At 48.4% G+C, this 22,069-nt stretch overlaps 1 protein-coding gene across 1 annotated transcript in view; it reads left to right on the forward strand.

Annotated features, from left to right (window-relative positions):
- Positions 1-22,069, forward strand: part of Mark1 (microtubule affinity regulating kinase 1) — a 119,769-nt gene that overhangs the window by 80,609 nt on the left and 17,091 nt on the right. The window contains exons 4-10 of the mRNA XM_012513738.2: positions 931-979; positions 1,957-2,022; positions 5,714-5,784; positions 11,538-11,594; positions 12,812-13,048; positions 13,137-13,256; positions 21,614-21,713. Of these exons, the coding sequence (XP_012369192.2) occupies positions 931-979; positions 1,957-2,022; positions 5,714-5,784; positions 11,538-11,594; positions 12,812-13,048; positions 13,137-13,256; positions 21,614-21,713 (700 nt within the window). The remainder of the gene's footprint in view (positions 1-930; positions 980-1,956; positions 2,023-5,713; positions 5,785-11,537; positions 11,595-12,811; positions 13,049-13,136; positions 13,257-21,613; positions 21,714-22,069) is intronic.

Raw genomic sequence — 22,069 nt, forward strand, 5'->3', positions numbered from 1 at the left:
TTTTTTTTTTTTTTTTTCCTTTGAGATAAGGTCTCACTGAGTCACTGAGTTGCACAGGCTGGCTTTCAACTTGTGATCTTCTGGCCTCAGCCTACCAGTGTTCTGGGACTGTGGTCATTGTCACCATATCTGGCTCTTCTAAAAAATAGTAGTCAGGGGGCCTGCCCCTTAGCTCAGTTCTTTAAGTGGCTGCTTCAACAAAGCAGTCAGGCTCAGGTTGCTGTGGTTCGATCCCCACAACACAAGACAGCCAGTCATGCCTTGAAGGCATTCGGAGCAAAAAAAAAAAAAAAACAGTAGTCAACTTAAAGAGTATGAGGAGGTATCTTATTGTGGATTTGACTTATATTAATCCTAAAATTAATAAAGTTAAGTATGTTCTCATGTTCTTTTTGGCCATTTATAGATCTCTGGAGAAGCACCATTTCTGGAAACACTAATCTTAGGTTTTATTCTGCAGAACACATATGTCTTAATATAGACTTTTTGGAACATCATCAACTCTTGGTTCCTCTATTTTCTTGAACAAATTGCTTTATTTTGAATCTAACCCATTCTCAAGCAACATAGCGGGGGAAATGCCAGATTATACTGTTATTCTATGAGTCAGATGCTCCTGCGGCTCATTAAAATGTCTCATGAAACGAAAGAAGTGACCTGAAGGAGTTGGAGCACAGGGCAGGCTGCTTCAGGCTAAAATGCATGGGATTCTTCAACTCCACCCTCTGAGGATTTTTCTTTTGTTCCTACTCCAAAAGGTCACTGAGTAGAGTGCCAGTTCCCTTGTGGGCAGGCAGCATGTGGGCAGTCCGCACAGGCGCAGGGCCACTTGGGTGTACCTAGCTGTGGTTCTCTTCCTGTGGATGTTTTCGGTGGCTCTTTGCTTGAACCTTGGTTTTAAAACAAATGTGTATCTGATTTCTTTGACAGCTGTTTCGAGAAGTGCGCATAATGAAGATCTTGAACCACCCTAATATAGGTATGCAATTTGTGTACACAATTAATGACAGTGTTTTCTATAATTGGGAGATATTTTTAAAAGATACACCTTTAAGAATGCCTCATAGGAGTAAAAGAAAGTGATAGATTGGGAAAGTGACACTGGGTAAAAATAGCTTGGAAGGAAGTTGACTAAAGGCTACACATGGCTGCTCTCTACCATTTTGCTGTATTTTGCTATCAAAATAATCGGTACAATGAGGATTTAATGCATATAAATGTTTTGTATCTCCATATAGAGTGCGTGCCATTTTAGATATTTCTAAAAAATGGATTCCAGGTATTTGAATAATACACACTTGAGGTTGATCATAGTTGAGAAGCAAAATAGCGATGCATTTTCAAGAGATTGAGAATTTGGTGAATTTCTGATTTTCCCCATCATCACAAATAAATTTATTGATTAGCTATATTATTACATAAAGCTACTTGATTGGAACAAGTAAAAAACTGTTCTTTAAAATCTGTTTATTTTTCAAATGTTTGTTTCTTACATATTTTAAAAATCTTGTCTGTTTATAGCTATTAATATGATTATTAGTGGTAAATAATTTAACTATATTAGTCTAATTGTTTTTACCAGAAACTTTTATAATAGTACCTAGAGATACTTTGTTTTAATACAAAAGGTTATTTAACATTTTATGATCCCTTATTATAGAAGTTTCCTTTAAGCAATTTAAAAAAATTTGTCTGATTTTAGGGTTTTTCTTTTTATTTTCTTAATCTGATTAGAAAAGATATGTTTTTTATCTCAGAAACTTTGTCGCTTTGTAGTAAATCATTTTCTTCCATAGGAGTGGTAACTCTTGACAAACTTCGAGTTTGAGATTACAGTTAATTGCTTCTAGAAATTTACTCCAATTTTTCACTGGCTTCGTGTTACATTAGGCTGTTTAAAATGCATGCGTTCTGTGCTAACAGTTACACAGTTCTGTCTCTGATTTCTTTTTCTAGTGAAATTGTTTGAAGTTATTGAAACAGAGAAGACCCTGTATTTAATCATGGAATACGCAAGTGGGGGTAAGGAGGAAGAGGAGCGAAGTGGAATTAATAACACTCACTGGCTCTTTGTGAATTATCCAAAAAATATTTAGGGGCATTTTTGAAACTCTAAATGTGTTTTGTTATCTTATGACAATTTCAATTTGCTTATTTACATATAATAATAATAGTGATATAGAGCGATATTTTGGTTGGGAGCTCGGGGCAGCAAGCAGTCGTCTCTCACGCGGAGCGCACTGAGGAAGGTCCCGACCGGGCGCGTCCGGGCAGCTGCCGTCTCACCGCGAGCGCGCGTGGTGGGCTCCGTGTGTGCACAGCTTTGAGATGTGCCGCGGACGCTCCCGCGGGGACGAGTGCACATCGTGTGAGGTCGAGGACCGCGTGGACGGGGACGGAGCACGGCCTGTCTGCTGCGTGACATGCTGTGTGTTCCAGCTCTCAGGGTGTCCGAATGTGAAGGATTTCTAAATACTGATACGCCGAAGAAAATCTCTTTTTGTCTCTTAAATGAGCGGCAAATTGACTCAAAATTGCTGTCATTAGTACTTCTCAGGAAGGTATTTAAATTTACAGTTAAGGAATTTAATAAATGAAGGATACTGAAAGGAATGTCTTCAAGGCCCACAGAATGTGAGAAATTGGAAAAAATAGAGGGCAGCTGAAGTGATTTGGCTGATTAACCTTCTGATGACCAGTAGGAAATAGTGTGGGCCTTTGTGCTGAGCTCTCGACCACCGAAGTTCTCAGATTGTTGTGTGACGGACAGTGCGTGGAAGCTGCAGCCCAGGGGCTGACCTCAGTCTCGGCAGCTATCCAGACCTGTCTAAGTAGGCTTGCAGACTTCAAAAAATTATAAACGCTAAATGTATTTAGTTGCTTTCTGCTTATTCATACAGATTAGTAGGCTTGTATTTGTTTTTAGTTGCCCTGTTCCCTGTTGCTCCAGGACTTCCCCGCCCCACCAACCAGGGATTGAACTCAGGCCCTTGTGCTTGCCAGGCAAACACTTATTCTATTGAGCTATCTCCCTGGCCCCTAGGCTTCTTCTTCTTCTTCTTTTTTTTTTTTTTTTTTTCAAACCTTTTCTTTTTACCCTGAAAACTTTTCAATTTAGGGGTTTTTTTTTCCCCCTTAATCTGAAAACCCTAGGGGCCAGAGAGATAACTCAGTGGAATAAACACTTCCCTGGTAAGCACAAGGACCTGAGTTCAATCCCTGGTTCTGGGGGGGAAAAAATCTGAAAACCTTGTTCAGTAATGCTTATTATTACAGGATTTAAAAAATTAAATATCCAGAGCCAGCAAGATAGTTCAGCACACTAATAGTCTGCCTACATAAGCACAGAGACCTGGGTTCCATCCCCCACACCACATACTACCCCGGCCCCACCCCCAAGCAAGCTGAGCCAGCCACAAAGACCAGGCATGGTGGCGCACACCTGTAATCCCAGTGCTGGGGAGGCTGAAAACAGGAAGATCACTGAGTTCAAGCGTGTAGTGAGATCCTGCACAAAATACCTTAAAAAAATTAATATCCAGGTATGTTTGCATAAAATATAGAACTGTAATAAAATGAATAAACCTTCAAATACCACATAATGAACTTTTTATTGTTCTATACTTTAGTTTTATGTTTCAGTTTGTCAGCATGAGAATCCTGAATTATTTTAAGCTTACTTTGACTTTTTTTTCCTGCTAGTGATCTGAAGTTTGGAGACAGAGGCTAGTTACACTTTGAGGCACAAAATCCGAGACTGTGCTAATGTGACAGTGAACACCCTGATGTGTTGGTGGCAGGAACAGGCAATTGTCTGTAGGTGCCAGTAAAGGGCACCATGGCCAGGCCAGCAGCAGGGTCACCGCCAGCCTCCCTGACACAGCAAGGGGCCTTGCAGGGAGTGAGGTGGAGTGAGGCGGAGAGACAGCATCACAAGCTCCTGCATGGCTGGAGCTGAGGCAGAAGCTGCCCCTTTGCAAAGGGTTGATTAGTTGGCTCTGGAGCCGAGCGGGTGAAGGCTGCGCTGGGAGCAAGTCAGGGAGACCTGTACGACTTTGAGCTGTGTTTGGTCTAATGGAGCCTATTAAAGTAGGCTTCGGGTCTGCTCTGGTGGTGTTTCTCCCCTCTTGCATTCAGGGAAACAGGGTTTATGAAGCACTTCCCAGGCAGGGTTCTAGAAGGGAGAATGCGCAGGTGAGCAGGGACGGGGGCAGTGTCCCTGAGCCTGTGTGGTGGTCGGGAAGGCAGGTCATCCACGCATGCACACGGTAAGTGGGTGCTGGCCTGCGCAGATGTCCAGGGTGCGGGCAGTCTAGGCATGGCCAAGAGCAGAGCCAAATCTCTGAGGTCCTGTTAGGGACTAAGATGGGTTCCTAACTGAAGTTAACAACTGTTAACCCAGATCTAAAACTCCTTGATGAGTCAGCAGGACGTCCTTGCACTTCTGTCCCTGCCATCCTCGACATCCCTCAGTGTGCTGGGTGTAACGGCTCCTGACACTGTGGGTGCATTTGCTTCATCTGACACATTTCCAGTGCATGTTGAGTCACTGTTTTGCTTACACCCTAGGGTTGTGCTGTGTATGCACTTGGAACACGTCCGCGCACCGACTGCGTGCCGCCGCTTGGGGCCAGTCACCGCCCCGCACGTGTCGCCTCCTGCGTTGCCCCAGGGGCCACGTGAGCAGGCAGTAGGTGGAAACTCAGTCTTAAGGAGTGAAGAAATCTTCTCTTCAGGTTCATAGATCTGATCCTAACGCCTGCGTTTCTAACAGCTTTGCTGTATTAAACAGGATCTTTAAAAGCCACTCGTTTTTAATATACATGTATATCTGTATGTTGCACATTATAAGTACACTGAGATATTTTATTTCTAAAATTATAATTAAAAGTTAGTTTGTTTTACTAAACCGACCAGAGAAAAATTTAAAACACAAATATATAAGGGAATGGATCTCCTAGCAGTCTTCTCTGGCACCTAGTAACTTATTATTTTAATGACTTTGTTGCTTGCCACTTTGTGTCCCATCATGAAGAGGACACAAATAAAGTGCAGACATGATGATGATGTGCAGAGGCTCAGGGCTAGGGACACAGCTCATCACCCGCCAAGCAAGCGCAAGGTCCCGAGTTTGATCCCCAGTACTGAAAAAGCAAAAGAGATTTGTAGTGCACTTGGGTCGCGTACATGATCGAGTGTGTGCCTTAGTTTTATGTAATTAGCGTCACCTGTCAGAGTGTCTGAGCAGAGTGAGCACGTCCCATGACCTGCACAGGAAGGAGAAGAAAGAATTCAGGTGGCGGCGGGATGGCACTTGGCTGGGGCTCCACGCTTGGTAGAACTTCAGAGAGGGCATTTGCACCGGAGGCCCGAACACAGAGCCGTGCAGTCTGCATTTCCCGGGCAGGGCTCCCCGTATCAGGGCGGTAGTAGAGTTGGCTGGGTCTGCACGTAACACTGGAAGGCAGAAAATAGGTTTTCTTGGTTATGTTTTTACGACGTATTTTTGAAGGGTTCTACTAAATCATAACGTGTTACAGATACCCAGTGCTATATGTATTTCTTCCCTTTTTCCTATTCGTGTCTTTGGTTTGTGACTTACAAAGGTGTAGTAGAAAGTCGTGGGCCAGAAGTTGCTGCAAAAGTTTGACGTTGCGTATGTTGCTAACCAAGTTCTGTATGTCTGACTACCTGCTCTGCCTTTCTGATTCAGGTGAAGTATTTGATTACTTAGTTGCCCACGGAAGAATGAAAGAAAAGGAGGCCCGTTCGAAGTTTAGGCAGGTACGGAAAGTGGTTTTGATTTTGTTCTGCTGTTGTGTGTAGCGATGTACAGTGGGTGGAAGCACACGCTGGGCTGGGTGTGCGAGATGCCGTAGGAAGCTGGATTCCTGCTGGCTTACACTTTTCAAGATTGCAAAACTCGGAGACAAAGACCTAGATTCCTGAATTTAAATTTGACATACTTGCAGATGGTTATTTTTGGTGATAAACACTGAATTTTTATGAGAGTCCCCTTAACTCTGAGTCTTAGAAATATACACCAGATCAAGACAGAAGGGACGGCGTGAGCCCTGCGGTGCCTGAGGCAGTCTTGGGTCTGGCATGGTAGGTGGCCTGTACAGAGCCTAGATGTGGACTGCTTAAGGAGGTTACTGCATTCTTTTTCTGTTATAGTGAAATGTGTATTGATATTGAAACTCATTTACAGATCAGAAAAATGTAGATCATTTTATTTAGCCTAGGCAAAGAGCCTTGCCACAATGAAACTTCAATATGATTGCTACAGAAACTATAAAATAAGGAAAAATAATTAAAATCATCTAGAATTTTATTTTCATTTTTAGGACTAAAATAGTAAAAGTAAGTCTACTTAATCAATTTTTATAGAAATGATGAATTATAACTTTTTCATAAAATGCATTCTGGTAAGGTCCAACAGCCAACTTGTAATACCCCAAACATCCCTGGCATGAACATAGAATTTTCAGTTACAAGTTGCTCCCCGCCTCTGCTGTAATTGCGGGCGCTACTGCGTGGTCAGCGAGGTTAGGATCCCCCCGCTCAGAGGGAATTCTTTTTTTTGTTTGTTTGTTTGTTTGTTTTTCCAGTACCGGGGATTGAACTCAGCACCTTGAGCTTGCCAGGCAAGTGCTTATTCTACTGAGCTATCTCCCCAGCCTTTTTTTTTTATATAGTTTATTATTTTTTATTTTTTTTTAAATCTTATTTATTTGTGTGTGTGTGTGTGTGTGTGTGTGTGTGTGTGTGTGAGCTCAGCCCACCAGGGAGCAGGGCTGGCTGGCATGTGGTGCTGGGGGATTGAACTGCAGTCCCTGTGCTTTGCTAAGCTTGTTCTAAGTAGGTGCTTTAGACCACTGAGCCATCTCACCAGCCCCTCAGAGGGAATTCTTTAGGTTAACATATTACACAGTCAGCGAAACCTTCAGGAGAAAGAGGAAGGGGAAAGATCCATTTACCTTTCTTGAAATGGCATTTCCCAAGAGAATCATGGGGCTGGTCTGCATCATCTCTGTCCCTGAGGTCCTGCAGAGTCATCACTCTTTGGGACACAGCTTGCCCAGTGTCAAAGACACGCATAGCCCTGTATTTGGGACGGAGCCCTAGAAGCACTCAGATTGCAGCTGTGAGCTCAAAACGGCCAGCACTGTGGAAGGCCACATGAAGGAACTGAGCCATGTTCAGCCCCTCTCTGTGAAATTCCTTCCTCTGTGGGCATGGAGGGCTACGTTTGCTCTTCTGGGAGTGCTGTGGACATCACTGTAGCATCATTTTTTTAGTATCAGTCACAGTGGTTTTAGTCTGTAGCTACTTGGTGTTATTTCTGTTGGAATCTTAATTTATGAGTATTTTAGAGATTATTACTACCTAACCTTTTCCTTTTTAGTCTCCTAATTCTCCCTGTTTCTTAAAAACATACATAGTGTGGAAAATTGTGCTTGGAACTCTACGAAGTTAGGTTGGAGGACTGCTGGCCAGATCGCTCAGTGGACTAAATGCCTGCTTAGGCAAGCGCAGGGACCAGGGTTCAATCCCGGGAACCACATGCTGCCAGCCTAGCTGCGTAGTGAGACCCTGTACTAAATACATTAAATAAATAGGGCTGGGGAGATAGCTCAGTAGAATAAGCACTTGCCTGGCGAGCACAGGGTCCTGAGTTCAATCCCTGGTACCACAAAAAATAAATAAATAAATAAAGTTAAAATAAATTAGAGGCGGAAAATGCCTGCTACTCTACAGAGTAGGTGGACAGGAGGTTGGAGCAGAGGTGCTTCCTGACCCCACACATGGACCATGCTGTAGTCCCAGCGCTGACTGGAAAATGGGTGCACGTAGATAGAGTAATTAACTAACACCAACTTCACTTTTTCAAACAGCATGTGAATTATTTTTAATTTTAGATGTATGTTCTTCATGTTCCTGAAGTTCAGTGTCTACTTAATGCTATTTAAAATGTAAAATTAATAAAAATTAAAATAAAATGTAAAATTAAGCTTTAGGGGCTGGGAATTCGATCCCCAGGCCTGCCGTGCTGGCCCTGCCCCCAGGGCATGCTGAGATGGCAATTGAGACTGGGCATGGTGGCGCCATAATCCCAGCTCTTGGGAGGCCGTAACAGGCGTAAGCAGGTGGATCACTACAAGGCCACTCTAGTAGTGAGACCCTGAACCCCCTGTAGACTCCTCCCTGTTTTTTTGTTGTTTTTTTTTTGTGGAACCGGGGATTGAACTCAGGTCCTTGCGCTTGCCAAGGAAGCACTTATTCCACTGAGCCATCTCCCCAGCCCTAGACTCCTCCCTAAGATACAAATAGAATAAAATATAAACTTAGCCAGGCATGGTGGTGCATGCCTGCAGTTCCAGCATTCAGGGAGGCTGAGGCGGAGACCCAGACCTGGCAGCCTGAGGAGACCAGCTCAGTGCAGAACAGTCTGGGAAACTGGGGGGTTAGGACACTGATGGCTCTGGGTTCCATTTCCAGCACAAGATAATCAGCCAATTCCTTTGCTGTAAAACAGTGGGAAATATGTATAATTACTTATGTATATAAATGTTAAATATACCTCACATTTATGTGTGTTCCCCCAAAACTAGAAAGTTTATTTTTGAGTTTATTTTTCTTTATGGGTTTAAATTCTTTTTTTTTTTTTTTTTCTTTTGAACCGGGGATTGAACTCAGCCCTTGTGCTTGCCAGGGAAGCGCTTATTCCACTGAGCCATCTCCCCGGCCCCATGAGTTTAAATTCTTAACAATTAATACACATACATTTGTTTTGTTTTCTCTGCTTTAAGAATTTTCTTTAACAGTGAAGCAATGTTCCGCGTTAGTAAGGGCACACAGCTTCGAGTCCCTGACCCTGTCGGGGCAGCCAAGGCACCGGCACAGCTGGGGGCTGTTAGCCGCCGCGCCGCAGCCGCCCATGGAACTCGTGGCCGGCTATGCAGTCCTCGTACTGAGTCCAGCCTCAAGGGCCCTGCACGCCACAGCACAGGCCTTCCTGCCCCTGCCAGCAGTCCCCAGGCGGCCCCAACAGCTGTCCCTTCCGAGAAGGCACAGGCACAGGTAGCCGTAAGGTCACCTCAGGGCCGCCTCTAAGTGCTGTCCTCGGGCTCCCGCACGCACAGGCCGCAGAGAAGGCCCCGCATCCTCACTGGGGGGCAGAACCTTCTGAGTCGGAGCGTCCAGATGTAGCAAAAGTACTGCAGCGACACTTGGCCATGTGGGTGTGGGTTCTGGGGTAGATGCAGAAACCCAAACATCGCGCCACTTCTGTGGCAGAAAGTGCCCCCTGCTGGGCAAGCATGGGAATCGGCCGAGCGCCTCCGTGGCTCCCAGCTCGGAGCTCTCTCCCTGTGTGAATCACGCTGAGCAGACAGCACTCTGCCGAGGCACCTTGCTGCTCGCCAAGCTCTGCTCAGCTGGCGCTGCTGTCAGAGAGGCCACCGTGCCTGCTGTGAGCCCCTGGCCTCCGACTACGCGTGGTGACCTCACCGTACCCAGCGTGGCTGCAGCGTGTCGTACATGTGCATGACATGTGCAAACGGCACCAGCATCAGCACATTCCTACATCCATGTATAGGAGCTGCCTAGCAGTGTGCACACACTCTAAGCTGTGTTAGGACATGCATTAAAATACGCAGGCAGAGGGCCAGCGAGATAGCTGAGGCAAGCGTGGGGACCAGGGCTCGATCCCGGGCACCACGGGCTGTGCCAGCCCATCCTGGGCATGCTGAGTTGGCCACTGAGACTGGGCATGGTGGGGCACACCTGTAATCCCAGCACTGGGGAGGCTGAAACAGTAAGATCACTACAAGTCAAGTCCGAGCTGTGTAGTGAGACTCTGTACCAAATACATAAAAATAAAATAAAATACACATGCAGGTGTGGAGGTCCTGTGACTGACAAACATGAGTTAGAGAAGCTGGGTGTTAGAATTCTGAAGCAGACTGCTTGAAGCTAGCATTATAAATATTTGTTATGTTGGAGACGCACACTGGGAGACGGTCGTAAACATGCACATCCCCCTGGATAGGTGAGTTCAGCGCGCCTGCAGTCTGCTTGCGTGGGACCCAGGGACTGGCGGCGTCCATCCCACGCCTCACTGCCCCCCCAACATTTAAAGCTGGCACTGTCCTTCAGTGGTGGCTGAGGTCAGGTAGCGCCTGTTCTGGGAAGTGTTTCCAACAGAAATCATGGTTGTTTGTGACCCTCTCGCCCCACTGGGCCCGCACTCCCCTTCCGACGGGGAGGCCCTGGAAGCACATTTTCTTGCACATAGCTGGGACTCTGTGAGCTGAGCCAGTGAATCGGATAGCGTATCTACTGCTCATTGTATTGACCATTTTGTTTTCAGTCACCTCATTTGTCTTTATTGTAATGTACATTAGGGTAATTTTCTAAGGCTGAAATACAGTTTCACTCTGCTTTGAAGTTTTCCCCACCTGTATTCCTGTTAGCATGGTCATACTTTACACCATTTTTAAAAATCTCGTTTCCTTCTCCATTTGTAAATATAGTACTGTTCCTCTATGCAAATATATTACTGTTCTCGCCACCTCTATGTAATATATTTGCATAGAGGTGGCTGAAGCCACGAAAGTGGACATGGCACTGTGCACCGCAGTGGTCACTTTCCTGCCCATTAGATCTAATGATCAGGGTGCACTATAAAGGACACTTTATCTGCGGCTGTCAGATTCTCACCACTTTTTATTGAATAAAGAGCTATCAGAGAATTTCCTAGTAGTGTTTCCCTCTTGGCTCCTAAGCTCTTGGCTGCTTCTTGTGGCCTTGTCCCCAGAGGACACCTTGCTATGGTGGGACGTCACAGCTGCACGCAGGGTGTGTGCAGAACGCTTTGCCCGCTATATTAGTGACCGAAGAAGAAATTTCCATTTTCCCTTTTTTCTTTCGATGCTTGGGTGTTTTAAGATTCAAAACTGGGGAGATGGCTCAGCTGCGTAAGCGCCTGCCTGGTAAGCTCAAGGTCCTGGGTTCGATCCCCAGTACAAAAAAAAATTCAAAATAGTTCCTATTTTTCTATATTTGAACAGATAGGTATTGGATGTTGCCATACACCTCTTACTAACTCCAGAAAGCAAGAAAGCGTGCCTTGAACGCGTCTGACGTGCTCCTCAGCTGCAGCTGTGCTGCTCAGCTCTGGCCTCGGCCTGAGGGTGCTTCGCCTGTGCCGAGCGGCTACTTCAGCGCTGCGGGGCACCTCGGGCCAGAGCTGCGCACTGCACAGCCGGAGACGGGGTGCTGCACACACGTCCCTGCGGGCTGAAGGGAAAGCTTTAGTGGGTTTCCGTACTGCTTCTCCACAGTTTCTACATTTAAGAGTAACTTTCCTCCTGCTAACATGTATAATTTTCTAAATTAAAGAAATAGTGAAATTACTAAATATTACTTTGAAATCCAAATTAGTAATCTAAATTGGAGTTGATGACTGTGGGAAAATCAGTATTATTTACTAGAAAGTAATTTTGACCCGCTTATCCGCATGCTTATTTCAGATTGTGTCTGCCGTGCAGTACTGTCATCAGAAGTGCATCGTTCACCGCGACCTCAAGGTCAGTCGCTGCCTCTGTAGCAGAAAGCCCAGCGACGTGCATTCCATAGTGCTGTCAGAGCTGTCTGCTTGGCTGCCAGCTAGGCTGAGGCGGGCAACTCTCAGGGGATTCTCCAGTGGCTTTGTGGAGAGCTGCGCCCCACCGAGGAGAGGCCGTGTGGGGAGGGGTCACCTGGCGTCAGGAGCTGGGGGCTTGAGGCACCATCTCTTACTTTTAGATAGAAAAATGAAAAAATGTATCCCCTCCCCAAAGCGTGGAAGACCCCGTTCCTCAGAAGTGAGGTGGCGACACCAGACCCAGGTGCCTGGGCCGAAGGGCAGTGCTCACCTCTGCCTGGAGCTCACGGTGACCAGAGCCCTTCGTGTGCGAGAGCCTGAGGTCGTGTGGCTGGCGCCACCCGGTGCGCTTCAGAATGAAGATATGCGGTGGTCTTCTTCTTGGTCAGAAGAAAAGACCCCAACTACTCCTAGTTGGGGTCTGCACACTGCAGGGTAGCCCGTGGCGTTTTGTGTCTGTCAGTGGAAGCGGAGTCTGAAGCGAAACACTCAGGAGCAGGTTCTCTCTTGAGTCCTTGTGCCCGCCACAGGCACATTTAAAATTTCATCTTTGAACGATTCTGTTTTAGGGTATTCAGAAATCAGCCTCTCTACACGGGGCAACAGGACAGAACTCTGGGACAGAACTAGGTTCAGAGCAGAGAAGGGAGCTGGAAGCAGACAAGTCCGCAGGGCCGCACTGTTTCGTGCCCTTTCGCACACACAGCACTTGGCTGGGGAAAGAGGACCCGCTGAGGGCTCGGGGAGGTGAGCTCTGGGCCTCGCGTCCACGGAGGCTGCCCTGTCAGGTGGACAGGCGTGGCTCCCTGTGCACGAGGACAGTGTGGCACTGGCTTTTGTCCTGCAGACCTAGTCAAGGTGTAGTCTCGGTTCCTTTTGCCATGAAGCTAGGAAGCAGGCGTTGGGTGCGACCTCTTCCACGCACTGCCGGCCGTGTCTGCAGGACAGCTCGGAGCGCTCCCTTTCTAATGCTGAGCTTCAGTCTCACTGGCGGTCACGGGGAGCACCTCCGTGGCGCAGCTCCACAGTGCAGAGTGGGCTTCCAAATTTGATGCTTTTAAAAGCAAGAGACAAAGTATGTAAGTTCAGGTTCTGAAACAAGTACAAAGACTTACTTGGTGTGTGCTTTTTACATTGTCCTTTCTATTATTTTCCTCTCAGGCTGAAAACCTTCTTCTTGATGCTGATATGAATATTAAAATTGCTGACTTTGGTTTTAGTAACGAGTTCACAGTGGGGAACAAACTGGACACATTTTGTGGAAGCCCCCCCTACGCCGCCCCCGAGCTCTTCCAAGGGAAGAAATACGACGGGCCCGAGGTGGACGTGTGGAGCCTCGGCGTCATTCTCTACACGCTGGTCAGTGGCTCCTTGCCCTTTGACGGCCAGAATCTGAAGGTACCGCTCAGTGGGGCGTGGGTGTTGTCCCCCCAGATGCCCTGGTCTCCAGGCCGTCCTTGTAAGCACTTCTGTCTGCTTTGTCAAGGAGCTGCGGGAGCGGGTCCTGAGGGGCAAGTACCGCATCCCCTTCTACATGTCCACGGACTGCGAGAACCTGCTCAAGAAGCTGCTGGTGCTGAACCCCGTCAAGAGGGGCAGCTTGGAAGTAAGTGGGCTCGTTTTTTTGTTTTGTTTTGTTTTTGGCGGAACTGGGGATTGAACTCAGTCCTTGTGCTTGCCAGGCAAGTGCTTATTCTACTGAGCCATCTCCCCAGCCCAGTGGGCTCATCTTGAGGGGTGTTCCAGATTTACAGTTTGATGCGCGAGATGGAGGAATTTTAATAGTGGATAAAATGGTTTTCTTTCTAGTCCTGAAAAAAATAGTATTTCCTTTCCTTCTGTGTTGCTCTAACCTGTGAAAAGAAAATCAGCTCACACTGTTCTTGGTAGAGAATCAGCGCAGTCCTGTCAGCGTAGCCCCAGGGAGTCAGTCTTGCATCAGTGTGCTTGCAGGTAGCATAAAAATATAAGGGAATGTTGTAAGTACAAGTATAGTGCTGGCTTAGGCAGCATGTGTACTGGTAAAAGGTAAAAGCATACTTTATTTTTAGGGAAAGGTCTACAGGGTGTTTAGGGTCTCACTGCTAGATCGGACTCGTAGTGATCTGCCTGTGTGAAAGTATACTTAGAAGATTTTTATTTTTACTTTTTGAAAACTACATTACAGTTTCTGCACAGTGCGTATCAAGGCGTCCTTCATGGTGACGGTGTGACAAGTGTGGAGTTCAGTCTGAACTTTAATGCAGCACAGATGTCCAGACAGCAAACGTGTGTGGCTGCTGCTCACCTTTCCAGCTCCGTCCTCTGGGCTCAGGAGGAGGAGGAGCCTGCCCTGGAGCAGGAGCGTGAGTTGGGCGTAGGTTCAAACCCTGCGCTCGCCGCTCACGCGCTGGAGAACCACACTTAGTCTGTTCATGTTTGTCTCCTCCAAATGATGTTCGAAAGGATTGTTTTATGAACTAAAATAAAGAATGTGAATTATTAAGGAAAGAAAAGATATTCTAGGAGCTACAGAGTCCTCGCTCCCCTGTGTTTTCCAGGGAAAATTGCCAGATTGTGCAGTTTGCTTTTTGCTTAGAAATAGGCAAGTGGCATGTTGAAGAAGGTTTCTTTCTGAAGACTATTATTTCTTAATTCTTAAATTAAAATAAAGTAGAGGTGTAATTGACTTTTTGTTGAAGAAAGAGGAAAACTGGTCCAAACAGAAAACTTACATTTTACTAAGGATTCAACAGATTTTTTAAGACTTAAAAAAGATCTTGAAACTCCGAATCCGGTGAATGCTTCCAGACCACCTCTGAAGTTAGAATCTAATGTTAAAAATGTAATGGAAGCCTCTGAACGTCAGTAAAAAGCTTTACCTGTATATAAATGGAGCACACTGGAAACCACTGCGCCTGTCCTTGACCCGCCGCCCTCACGTCAGCACGCGGTCCCGGCGCACTGTGGTGCGGCCACAGGCGCACTGCGGAGCTGGTGCAATCAGGTGCCCGTTTCTCCACCTGACTCTGCAACCGGAATAACTTGTTTCTTAAACAGGCTGCGGGTCTCTTTCCAGAACGATGTTCTGGCCTGTGGTGAGCTAATTTCAGAGGTTCACCATACGCTGTACACTTGGGGCTTTTTGTTTGTTTGTTTTTCTATTTATTTGCCTTCATAGGGAGGATAGAAAATTCAGCCAATTAAACTCACTGAGGCTGCGCATGTGTGGGGTGTCCGGTATTCTGGGTTCAGAGGCAGCCTCCCAGGGAGCCTCCTTGCGCACAGAGCGCTCCGCACAGTGGGGCCCAGCGATTGTATCTCCCCACGCACTGTTCGTAAGACGATGCCCCCTGGGTGCTGAGGGACAGTGACACCCACGGGAGGCTATTCCGAATGCTTCCCAGCAGTGGCCAAGTAGGTATTTCTATTGAATCATTTGTTTGAATGTGGTTATTTCCATTTCTAAGTTGTGATTTTTTGTAGCTTTTCTCTTTAGGAGCAAAAGATTGTTTCAATAATATTTCAGAGAAGGTATCTCAGTTACTTTTCTCTCATTGATGGGACAGACATCCAGCACCCAGAATTAAGCAAGAAAAGGTTTATTTGGCTCACAGGTAGTGGAAGTTTCAGTCCCCTCTCCGCTGGCTCCAAGGCAGGGTGGCACATGGCAGAGGGCAGCTGTTCATCGTGGTACAAAATAGCAAGAGCAAAGGGAGGGGCACAGCGCGGCAGCACAGCTACCTGCCCTTCTCCCTGCCCTGCCTCTTAACTGCTGCTTATCTTCCTTGCTGATAAGACGAGGTCTTCCTGTGGCTACCAATCTAGGCTGCTCCTCCGAGACACCAACCACTCTGGCCCGAATTCTCGGCGTGTCACCTCGGCCCCAAGCCTCAGCCTCCCGCAGCCGCCCATCTGGCCAGGCCACTTCCATCGCCAAGTCAGAGCTCCGCCTGCCTGCTGTGCTTCCTTCCTGGGAGAGCGCAGGCCTCGCTGCACGTAGGTCCACTCTGTCTTTCTTAGTACTCACTGCTAAGGTGCAGCTCCAAATAGTTGAGTGTTGTGTGTTCAGATATGCTCAGGTTTCCTGAGTAAATCCCCTTTCCCAGTCGGGACCGGTCACCCAGTGGCCCACGTGGATGGAGTGTGTTAGTGTATGTGATACGTGTGTGAGGTGTGTTGGCTCACGTGTTTGCCCCTGATGTGATCACACGGATGAGGCATGAGCAGCGCCAGGGAAGCCGCAGCACAGCTGAGGAACTCCAGAAGATGTGGATCGCCGCTGCTTTCGTTGGTGACGTTTATGGTCCAGTGCAATCTCTGTGTCTCCTGCTGAATTCCTAGAAGCCGCATCCCGCCAGGCAGCCGGAGTTAAAACCTCAGAACCAAAAAAAAAAAAAAAAAAAAAAACCCTCAGAACCTTCATGGACTCCGTCCTCATCTCCAGGACCCAAGTGAGCCTGTCGTCAGGTGCTGGGGGGCGCGCTCTGTCCGTTCCCTGCGGCTGGGCCTCTGGGGCCCCTCCCAACTTCACTGCCGCTCTGGTCTGTGGCATCTGCTGGCTGAGGGGCTCCGAGTCCTGTCTGATCCTGGGATCCAGCAGGAAGAAACGACAGTCGCTTGTGCTGCAAAAGATGACGTGTGACAGTCCGGGACTGCGAAGAGACTGAAGGAGATAAATCCACACACACTGGTGGGAATCAGAGATGGAGCCAGAGTGGCAAGAGTCCCAGTTGGGTCTCACCAAGCCCTGCGGGATCACAGGAAGCATGCCTGAGAGATTCAGACACAGGCTTGTGCAGCTGGTCTACGAATGTGTAGTGAGCGCTTAAGTGTCCTGTGCTCTCAGGGTTGGGTACGCAGGGCCGACATGGGTCATTCTCCCTTAAGGTTCAGAGTCTCTTGGTGGTGATGCATAGTAATAGGTAAATGTGAGAGACTCCTGTAATGACAGGCTGCATTAACTTAAGATCAGGGTATGGTCAAAGAGAGTACAAGAAGGGGCCTAGATTTTCTGTGATCATTTGAAGATTAGAAAGAACTTGGGTGGGAAAAATAGAGGGATGCATTCTAGGCTAGCTAGCTTGCCCTGTGTTCCACTGAGAACAGCGCTGGGCCACAGGCTCCTCTCGTGCCCCTCACCTGTAACACCCCCAGTTCTGTTACGGCTCCCCAGGCTGCCCTCTGGGGTGGGGACGGGTGTGTGCTTTGTGACCTGCCCTGCCCACATTGTCCAAGGCTTCTGTCTTCGGGCCTGTGGTGCCTCCCTTCCCAGCAGCTCCTTTCTAGCCGACTCTCCTCAGGGTCTACCCGTTGTCCTCCCCCGTCTCCTGCACATGGTCATTTCCTCTGGCTCCTAGCACCCCGCCACGCTGGCACTCTCCTCTGGAGGTCTCCATCCTTGTGCCTGAGCACAGAGGGCTCTTGGTGTCTTGGTCCCTGCCGTACTTGGCAGAAGCTGGCAGGATGCCACGCCCTCCGGCTCCCGGGAGCATATCTGCCGTGGGCTCTGCTCCGTCCCTGTCAAGCGTGGCTGGTGCTCTGGAGGCTCCGCCCCGAGCCCTCCTGTGCTGCTGCTGATTCCATTTCTTCTCCCTGGAGCGCCTCTGCCACACTGTCCTCCGTGGTCACCCAGAAAACGGTATCCACAAACACTGACCTGCGTCGGCCTCGTCCTGAGCTGCAACCCCGAGGCTGCGGGCCCCCGCCTGTGTACCCCCTGGGGCCTGGGCCGGCTGCTCCCGCACAGCTCTGAGCTGTGCTCAGGCTGTTCTCGTTCCTTCGTCTGCCCTGAAACCTGGGTGTCGCCATCCGTCTCTCCTTTCCAGCTCTGCCTGTGTCCAGTCCTGACATTTGGTTACATTTTACCTGCCAGATCAGTAAAGCCTTCTTAAAAAAATGTGTCTGCTGCCTGCCTCTGCCTCAGAGTGTCATCGTAGGTTGCAGCTAAGACCCTCGGTCGGCGTCTGGTCCTTCCGTCCTGAGCCCTCCGATGTGCTTTCACACGGCCAGAGACTTGGCAGCCTGCTCTGCTCATGAGGGCAGCCTTGCTCTGCCAGAGCTGCGCCCTGCCGGGCTCAGGCCCTGCTCCCAGGCGGGTCACGCCCCCCCACGTGCCCTGCTGGCCTGGCCACGGCCCCTAGGGCCCGGGATCTCGCCTCCAGAGCCGCGCTTCCTCTTGCCAGGCTTCCGTCCTTCATTGCTCACCCTTCCTTTTTCTTCCTGATTTTCACGTAGGCTCCGCTGTTCACAATTCTCAGGCCATAGTTACTGTTTCCAAATTCTGAACCTTGTCGTCTGAAATTCGAGGACATTGTGGAAGGTTCATTTGAGTGGATTTGAAATACTTGCAAGATTTAGCTCCAGCTCACAGCTGTTTTGCCTTTCTGCCAGCTCTTCCGTGACAAATGTGCAGGGCAGGTGGGCGATGGCCAGGTGGAGCCTGGTGAGAATTGTTTTGAATGTGTGTTGTTTTGCAGGTGCCACCAGAGCCGTGGAGAGGAGGCCCAGAGCATGTTCAGTGATGGCCCTTACGTGGGTCACTGTGTTCAGAGGGTTTATAGGGAGGGTCGCTACCCCAGTCCTCAGGGAAACAGCCCAAGACCGCCCAGGGGCTCCTGGAAGTGCCAGACACGAGGGCTTGTGTGTACTGCTCTTCCAGCACATATGCACCTAGGACAAAGCTTAGTCTACAAACCAGACCCAGTAAGAGACTAACAGTGATAAGCAGTATTAAAATGCAACAACCAGGGGCCTGCCCATTAGCGCAGTTGTTTCAGTGCCTGCTTAAACAAAGCAGTCAGGCTCAAGATGCTCTGGTTCGAACCCAGTCTCTCCCAGGAAACCAGAGGTGCCCTCAGGGCATCTTGAAATGGCCACAAAAAAAAAAAAAAAGCAACAATGGCCGCACCTAGAAATGAAGATGACGTGTGAATGGGGTGGGCCTGCCTGCCTGCCTGCCTGCCTGCCTGCCTGCCTGTCTCTCGCTCTCGCTCTTGCTCCTGCTCTTGCTCATGGTGCAGGAAGGGAAGGTGCATCCGCTGTGGTGAGGGGAGTGAGGTAGACAGTGCGGGACCGTGTCAGGTGGCGCTGGGCTGCTTTCAGCCTTTGCCACGAGCCCAGGAAACTGTGTGGAGTAAGCTCCGGGACTTCCTGCACTGCCTGTCCTGTGTCGTGGGATGTGGGCATATCCACCTTGCATGCCCTGTCCAGCGGCTGTCACTTAGCAGCGGGATCGTCACACTGAGTGTGACAGCACGCACAGCAGAGCTGTGTTCAGTGAAACTGTGGCCTGGCATGGACTTGGAAACAGGAGTTACTGACTTGGAATCGCCCCCCACTCTCCTCAGAGTGCATTTGACCACATTTGAAAGCAGAAGTACAGGTGGAGGAGGAATACTGTATTCTTCCAACCTATGAAGCGCTGCCAACAAGAAAATTTCGCTCTACAAGTCTCGTTCCCAACTCCGTAAGCAGCTTCAGATGCGCCCTTAGGGAGGACTGGTGCAGGCAGAGCAGCTTGACTTGGGGAAGCTGCCGGGAACCTGCAGCTCTGCTCCGCCCTTATTTTTCCTCCGGATGCAGAGCCTACCAGTTTTTTGTCTTCACTAATGACTCATCACAGGGCCAAGGAGATAGCGCAGAGGCTTGCGTGCCTGCCTGACAAGTACAAGGTCCTGAATTCAATTCCTGCCACCAAAACAAAAAAAAGTCATTCATTAGGCAGTGACTTTATTGCTTTCCAATTAGTAGTGGAGTCCTCCCATCCCAGTAAGTTGGGGGATGTACCTACACTGCCGCTGCTCACAGTGGCTGTAAGAGGTGAACTGAGATCTTTCTGAGAGGTCCACGTCTGCGTGGCTATGTTTCTTAGTCCATGAACTGCCCACAGATTTTCGGTGAAATGTCTGTCACAGGTCTGAGAGCTTTGGAAACCCCCTCACCCAGTGCTGCCACGTGGTCGTGGAGCTAGTTGTCTGAGGTCAGCTTGAAGGTCTGTCTTCTAGCAATTAACTTTGGATGAATAAAGGAAGGAAATTCCCCAGCAGTGCAGGCCAGCCTGCAAAGGACGCGTGTTGGGAAGCCGTTGTTTTATTAGTCGATTCTTGGCAGATAAGGTGTAGAAGGGGCTTTTTATAGACCTTGTAAAAACAAAACAGTTGCACAATGTCTAGAATTCTGTGGTAATAAAGTTAAAGGTTTGTGATTAATGCAGAACTATTCAGGTACCAGCCTGTTTCTCTTTCAGCATGAAAGCTTAAGGTCTGTCCCCAGGGCCCAGTCCTCCGTCTTCTGGGACTGTGCAGTGTCCCGACGAGATCGCCCTTTGGGGGAGTAGAGACGCAGACATGCGTTGACTCTCTTCACAGCTCCGAGTGTGCGTTGCCGCGTGGCCAGCTGTGTGCGCAGTCATGGTGGCTCTGCAGCCCAGTACGTGGCCAAGCTCCAGGCCCATTAGACAGCTCCTCTGCCTTCCGCTTGATATTTCTGTAAGTCACAGCCCGAGAGCCCTCGCAGACGTGGGGCACGCAGGCCTGGCCTTCCCAGGCTCGGCTGTCTCTGCCCGGCCTAACCTCACCCAGGTTGGAGCAGCGTTTCCCTGGGCACAGTGAGCAACCTCTTCCATATCGGTCGTCCGTCAGAGCGTGTTTGGGCGGCTTCAGCCTCTCGGCCGCCGTGAACGGCCCTGCAGTGAGCGCGGCGTGAGACCCTGCCTGGCGCTCCTGCGCTGGCTCTTTTGAGTACATTCTCGAAGAGGGACTGACGGCGGGTGTGGTAGTTCTCTTCAGTTTTTGAAGAAACTCTGTGCTCTTTCTATAAAGGCTGCACCTTTTACACGGCCTTCAGTGCGTCCCAAGGGCCCCAGCTGTCCACATCCTGTGGTCCCTTATTTTTTGAGTGGTTTTCACAGTTGCCACCCTAATAGGTAGGAGATGGCGTCTCATGCGACATGGCTTTCTTTTATGATTAGGATTTTGTGTAAGCACCTTTGCATATATTTGTTGCCCACGGTATCTTCTCTAGAGAAATCCCTGTTTACTTCCTTTGTCCATTTTAAAATCAGGATGTTAATCTTTGTGTTATTGAGTTGTAGGAGTTCTTTGCGTATTCTGGATAATGACCCTTGACCAGTGTGTGGTTCACAATTGCTTTTCCTCACCTGGGGGTTGTCCTACGGGCTGCTCAGGGCTTCGGCCCAGCACTGTCCGCTGCTCCCTAGCTCGGCTTCAGTCTGCCTCGGTGACTTAGGTCTGCACTATTCCCACCTGGCTTTTGACTTAATTCTAGTTCTAACCTGCGTTTTTTAGCTATCTTCCCTTCCCATGTCTTTTGAGTTGTCATTATTGATTTCCATTCCTCATAATTTCTTTTCCTGATATGTTAATAAGTGATTTTTAAATACAAAAAAAAAAGAAGAAGAAGAAGAAGAAGGACTGAGGAGATGACTTAGTGGAATAAGCGTTTCCCTGGCAAGTGCAAGGGCCTGAGTTCAATCCCTGGTGGTGGGGGGGGGGAGTCCTGGAGCAACAGGGTTCCGTAAATAAGTAAATAAATAAATAAATAAATACAAGTGTCTGTTTAGTTGAATTGAAAAAAAAATCAGAATCTTTGCATTCATCTTGAATGTGAAACTATGAGGCTGTTAAATGAGTAGCTTCTTATGTTATGTGCTTCACATTTGAAAATAGTCCTTTTAAACAAGGGTGGGAGGGTCATTCTTGGCATCAGACACTTGGTGAGCGTGTGGCATCAGGCACTAGTGTCACAGAACGCTGTGTCCCACGCCTTACGCCTCTAGCTGCACCAGTAACCAGCCACTTGATCTGAAGATGCCCTGCAGCTCTGAGTGAACCAATGATTTATGCAGGTGTTTACAGAGCAGGGTGGACAAAAACTTCTAAAAGGTTCGTTGTCCCTCTTAGAAAGCTAAAATGTGGTTGAGTGTTGTGCTTGACCAAAAGTAACATGGACCTTATCTCCTAGCAAATCATGAAAGACCGATGGATGAATGTAGGTCATGAAGAGGAAGAACTCAAGCCATACACTGAGCCGGAACCAGATTTCAATGATATGAAAAGAATAGGTGAGTGTTGGAATACGGCAGAGCTACTGTGTGGGCTACAAGTGTGAGCTCTTTAGGCTTCCAACGAGCGTTTAAGAATAGAGTAGCACACAGCTCTTCACTGATAAAGATTTGTATTATCATCTTGATTAGACGGAAATGTTATTCTTTCCTTCCAACATCCTGTCTGGCTGTATCTCACCTTTTTCCTTATCCTGTCCTACTATAACTTTCACCCCTTTCCTCATGCGGATTGTTATCTCCCTCACCCCTTCCTGCATCCTGTCGGACAGTATCTCCCTCACCCCTTCCTGCATCCTGTCGGACAGTATCTCACTCACCCCTTCCAACATCTTGTCTGACTGTATCTCACTCAC

Source organism: Octodon degus, unplaced genomic scaffold (assembly GCF_000260255.1).
Source record: "Octodon degus isolate 3935 unplaced genomic scaffold, OctDeg1.0 scaffold00017, whole genome shotgun sequence".
Taxonomy (NCBI): Eukaryota; Metazoa; Chordata; class Mammalia; order Rodentia; family Octodontidae; genus Octodon; species Octodon degus.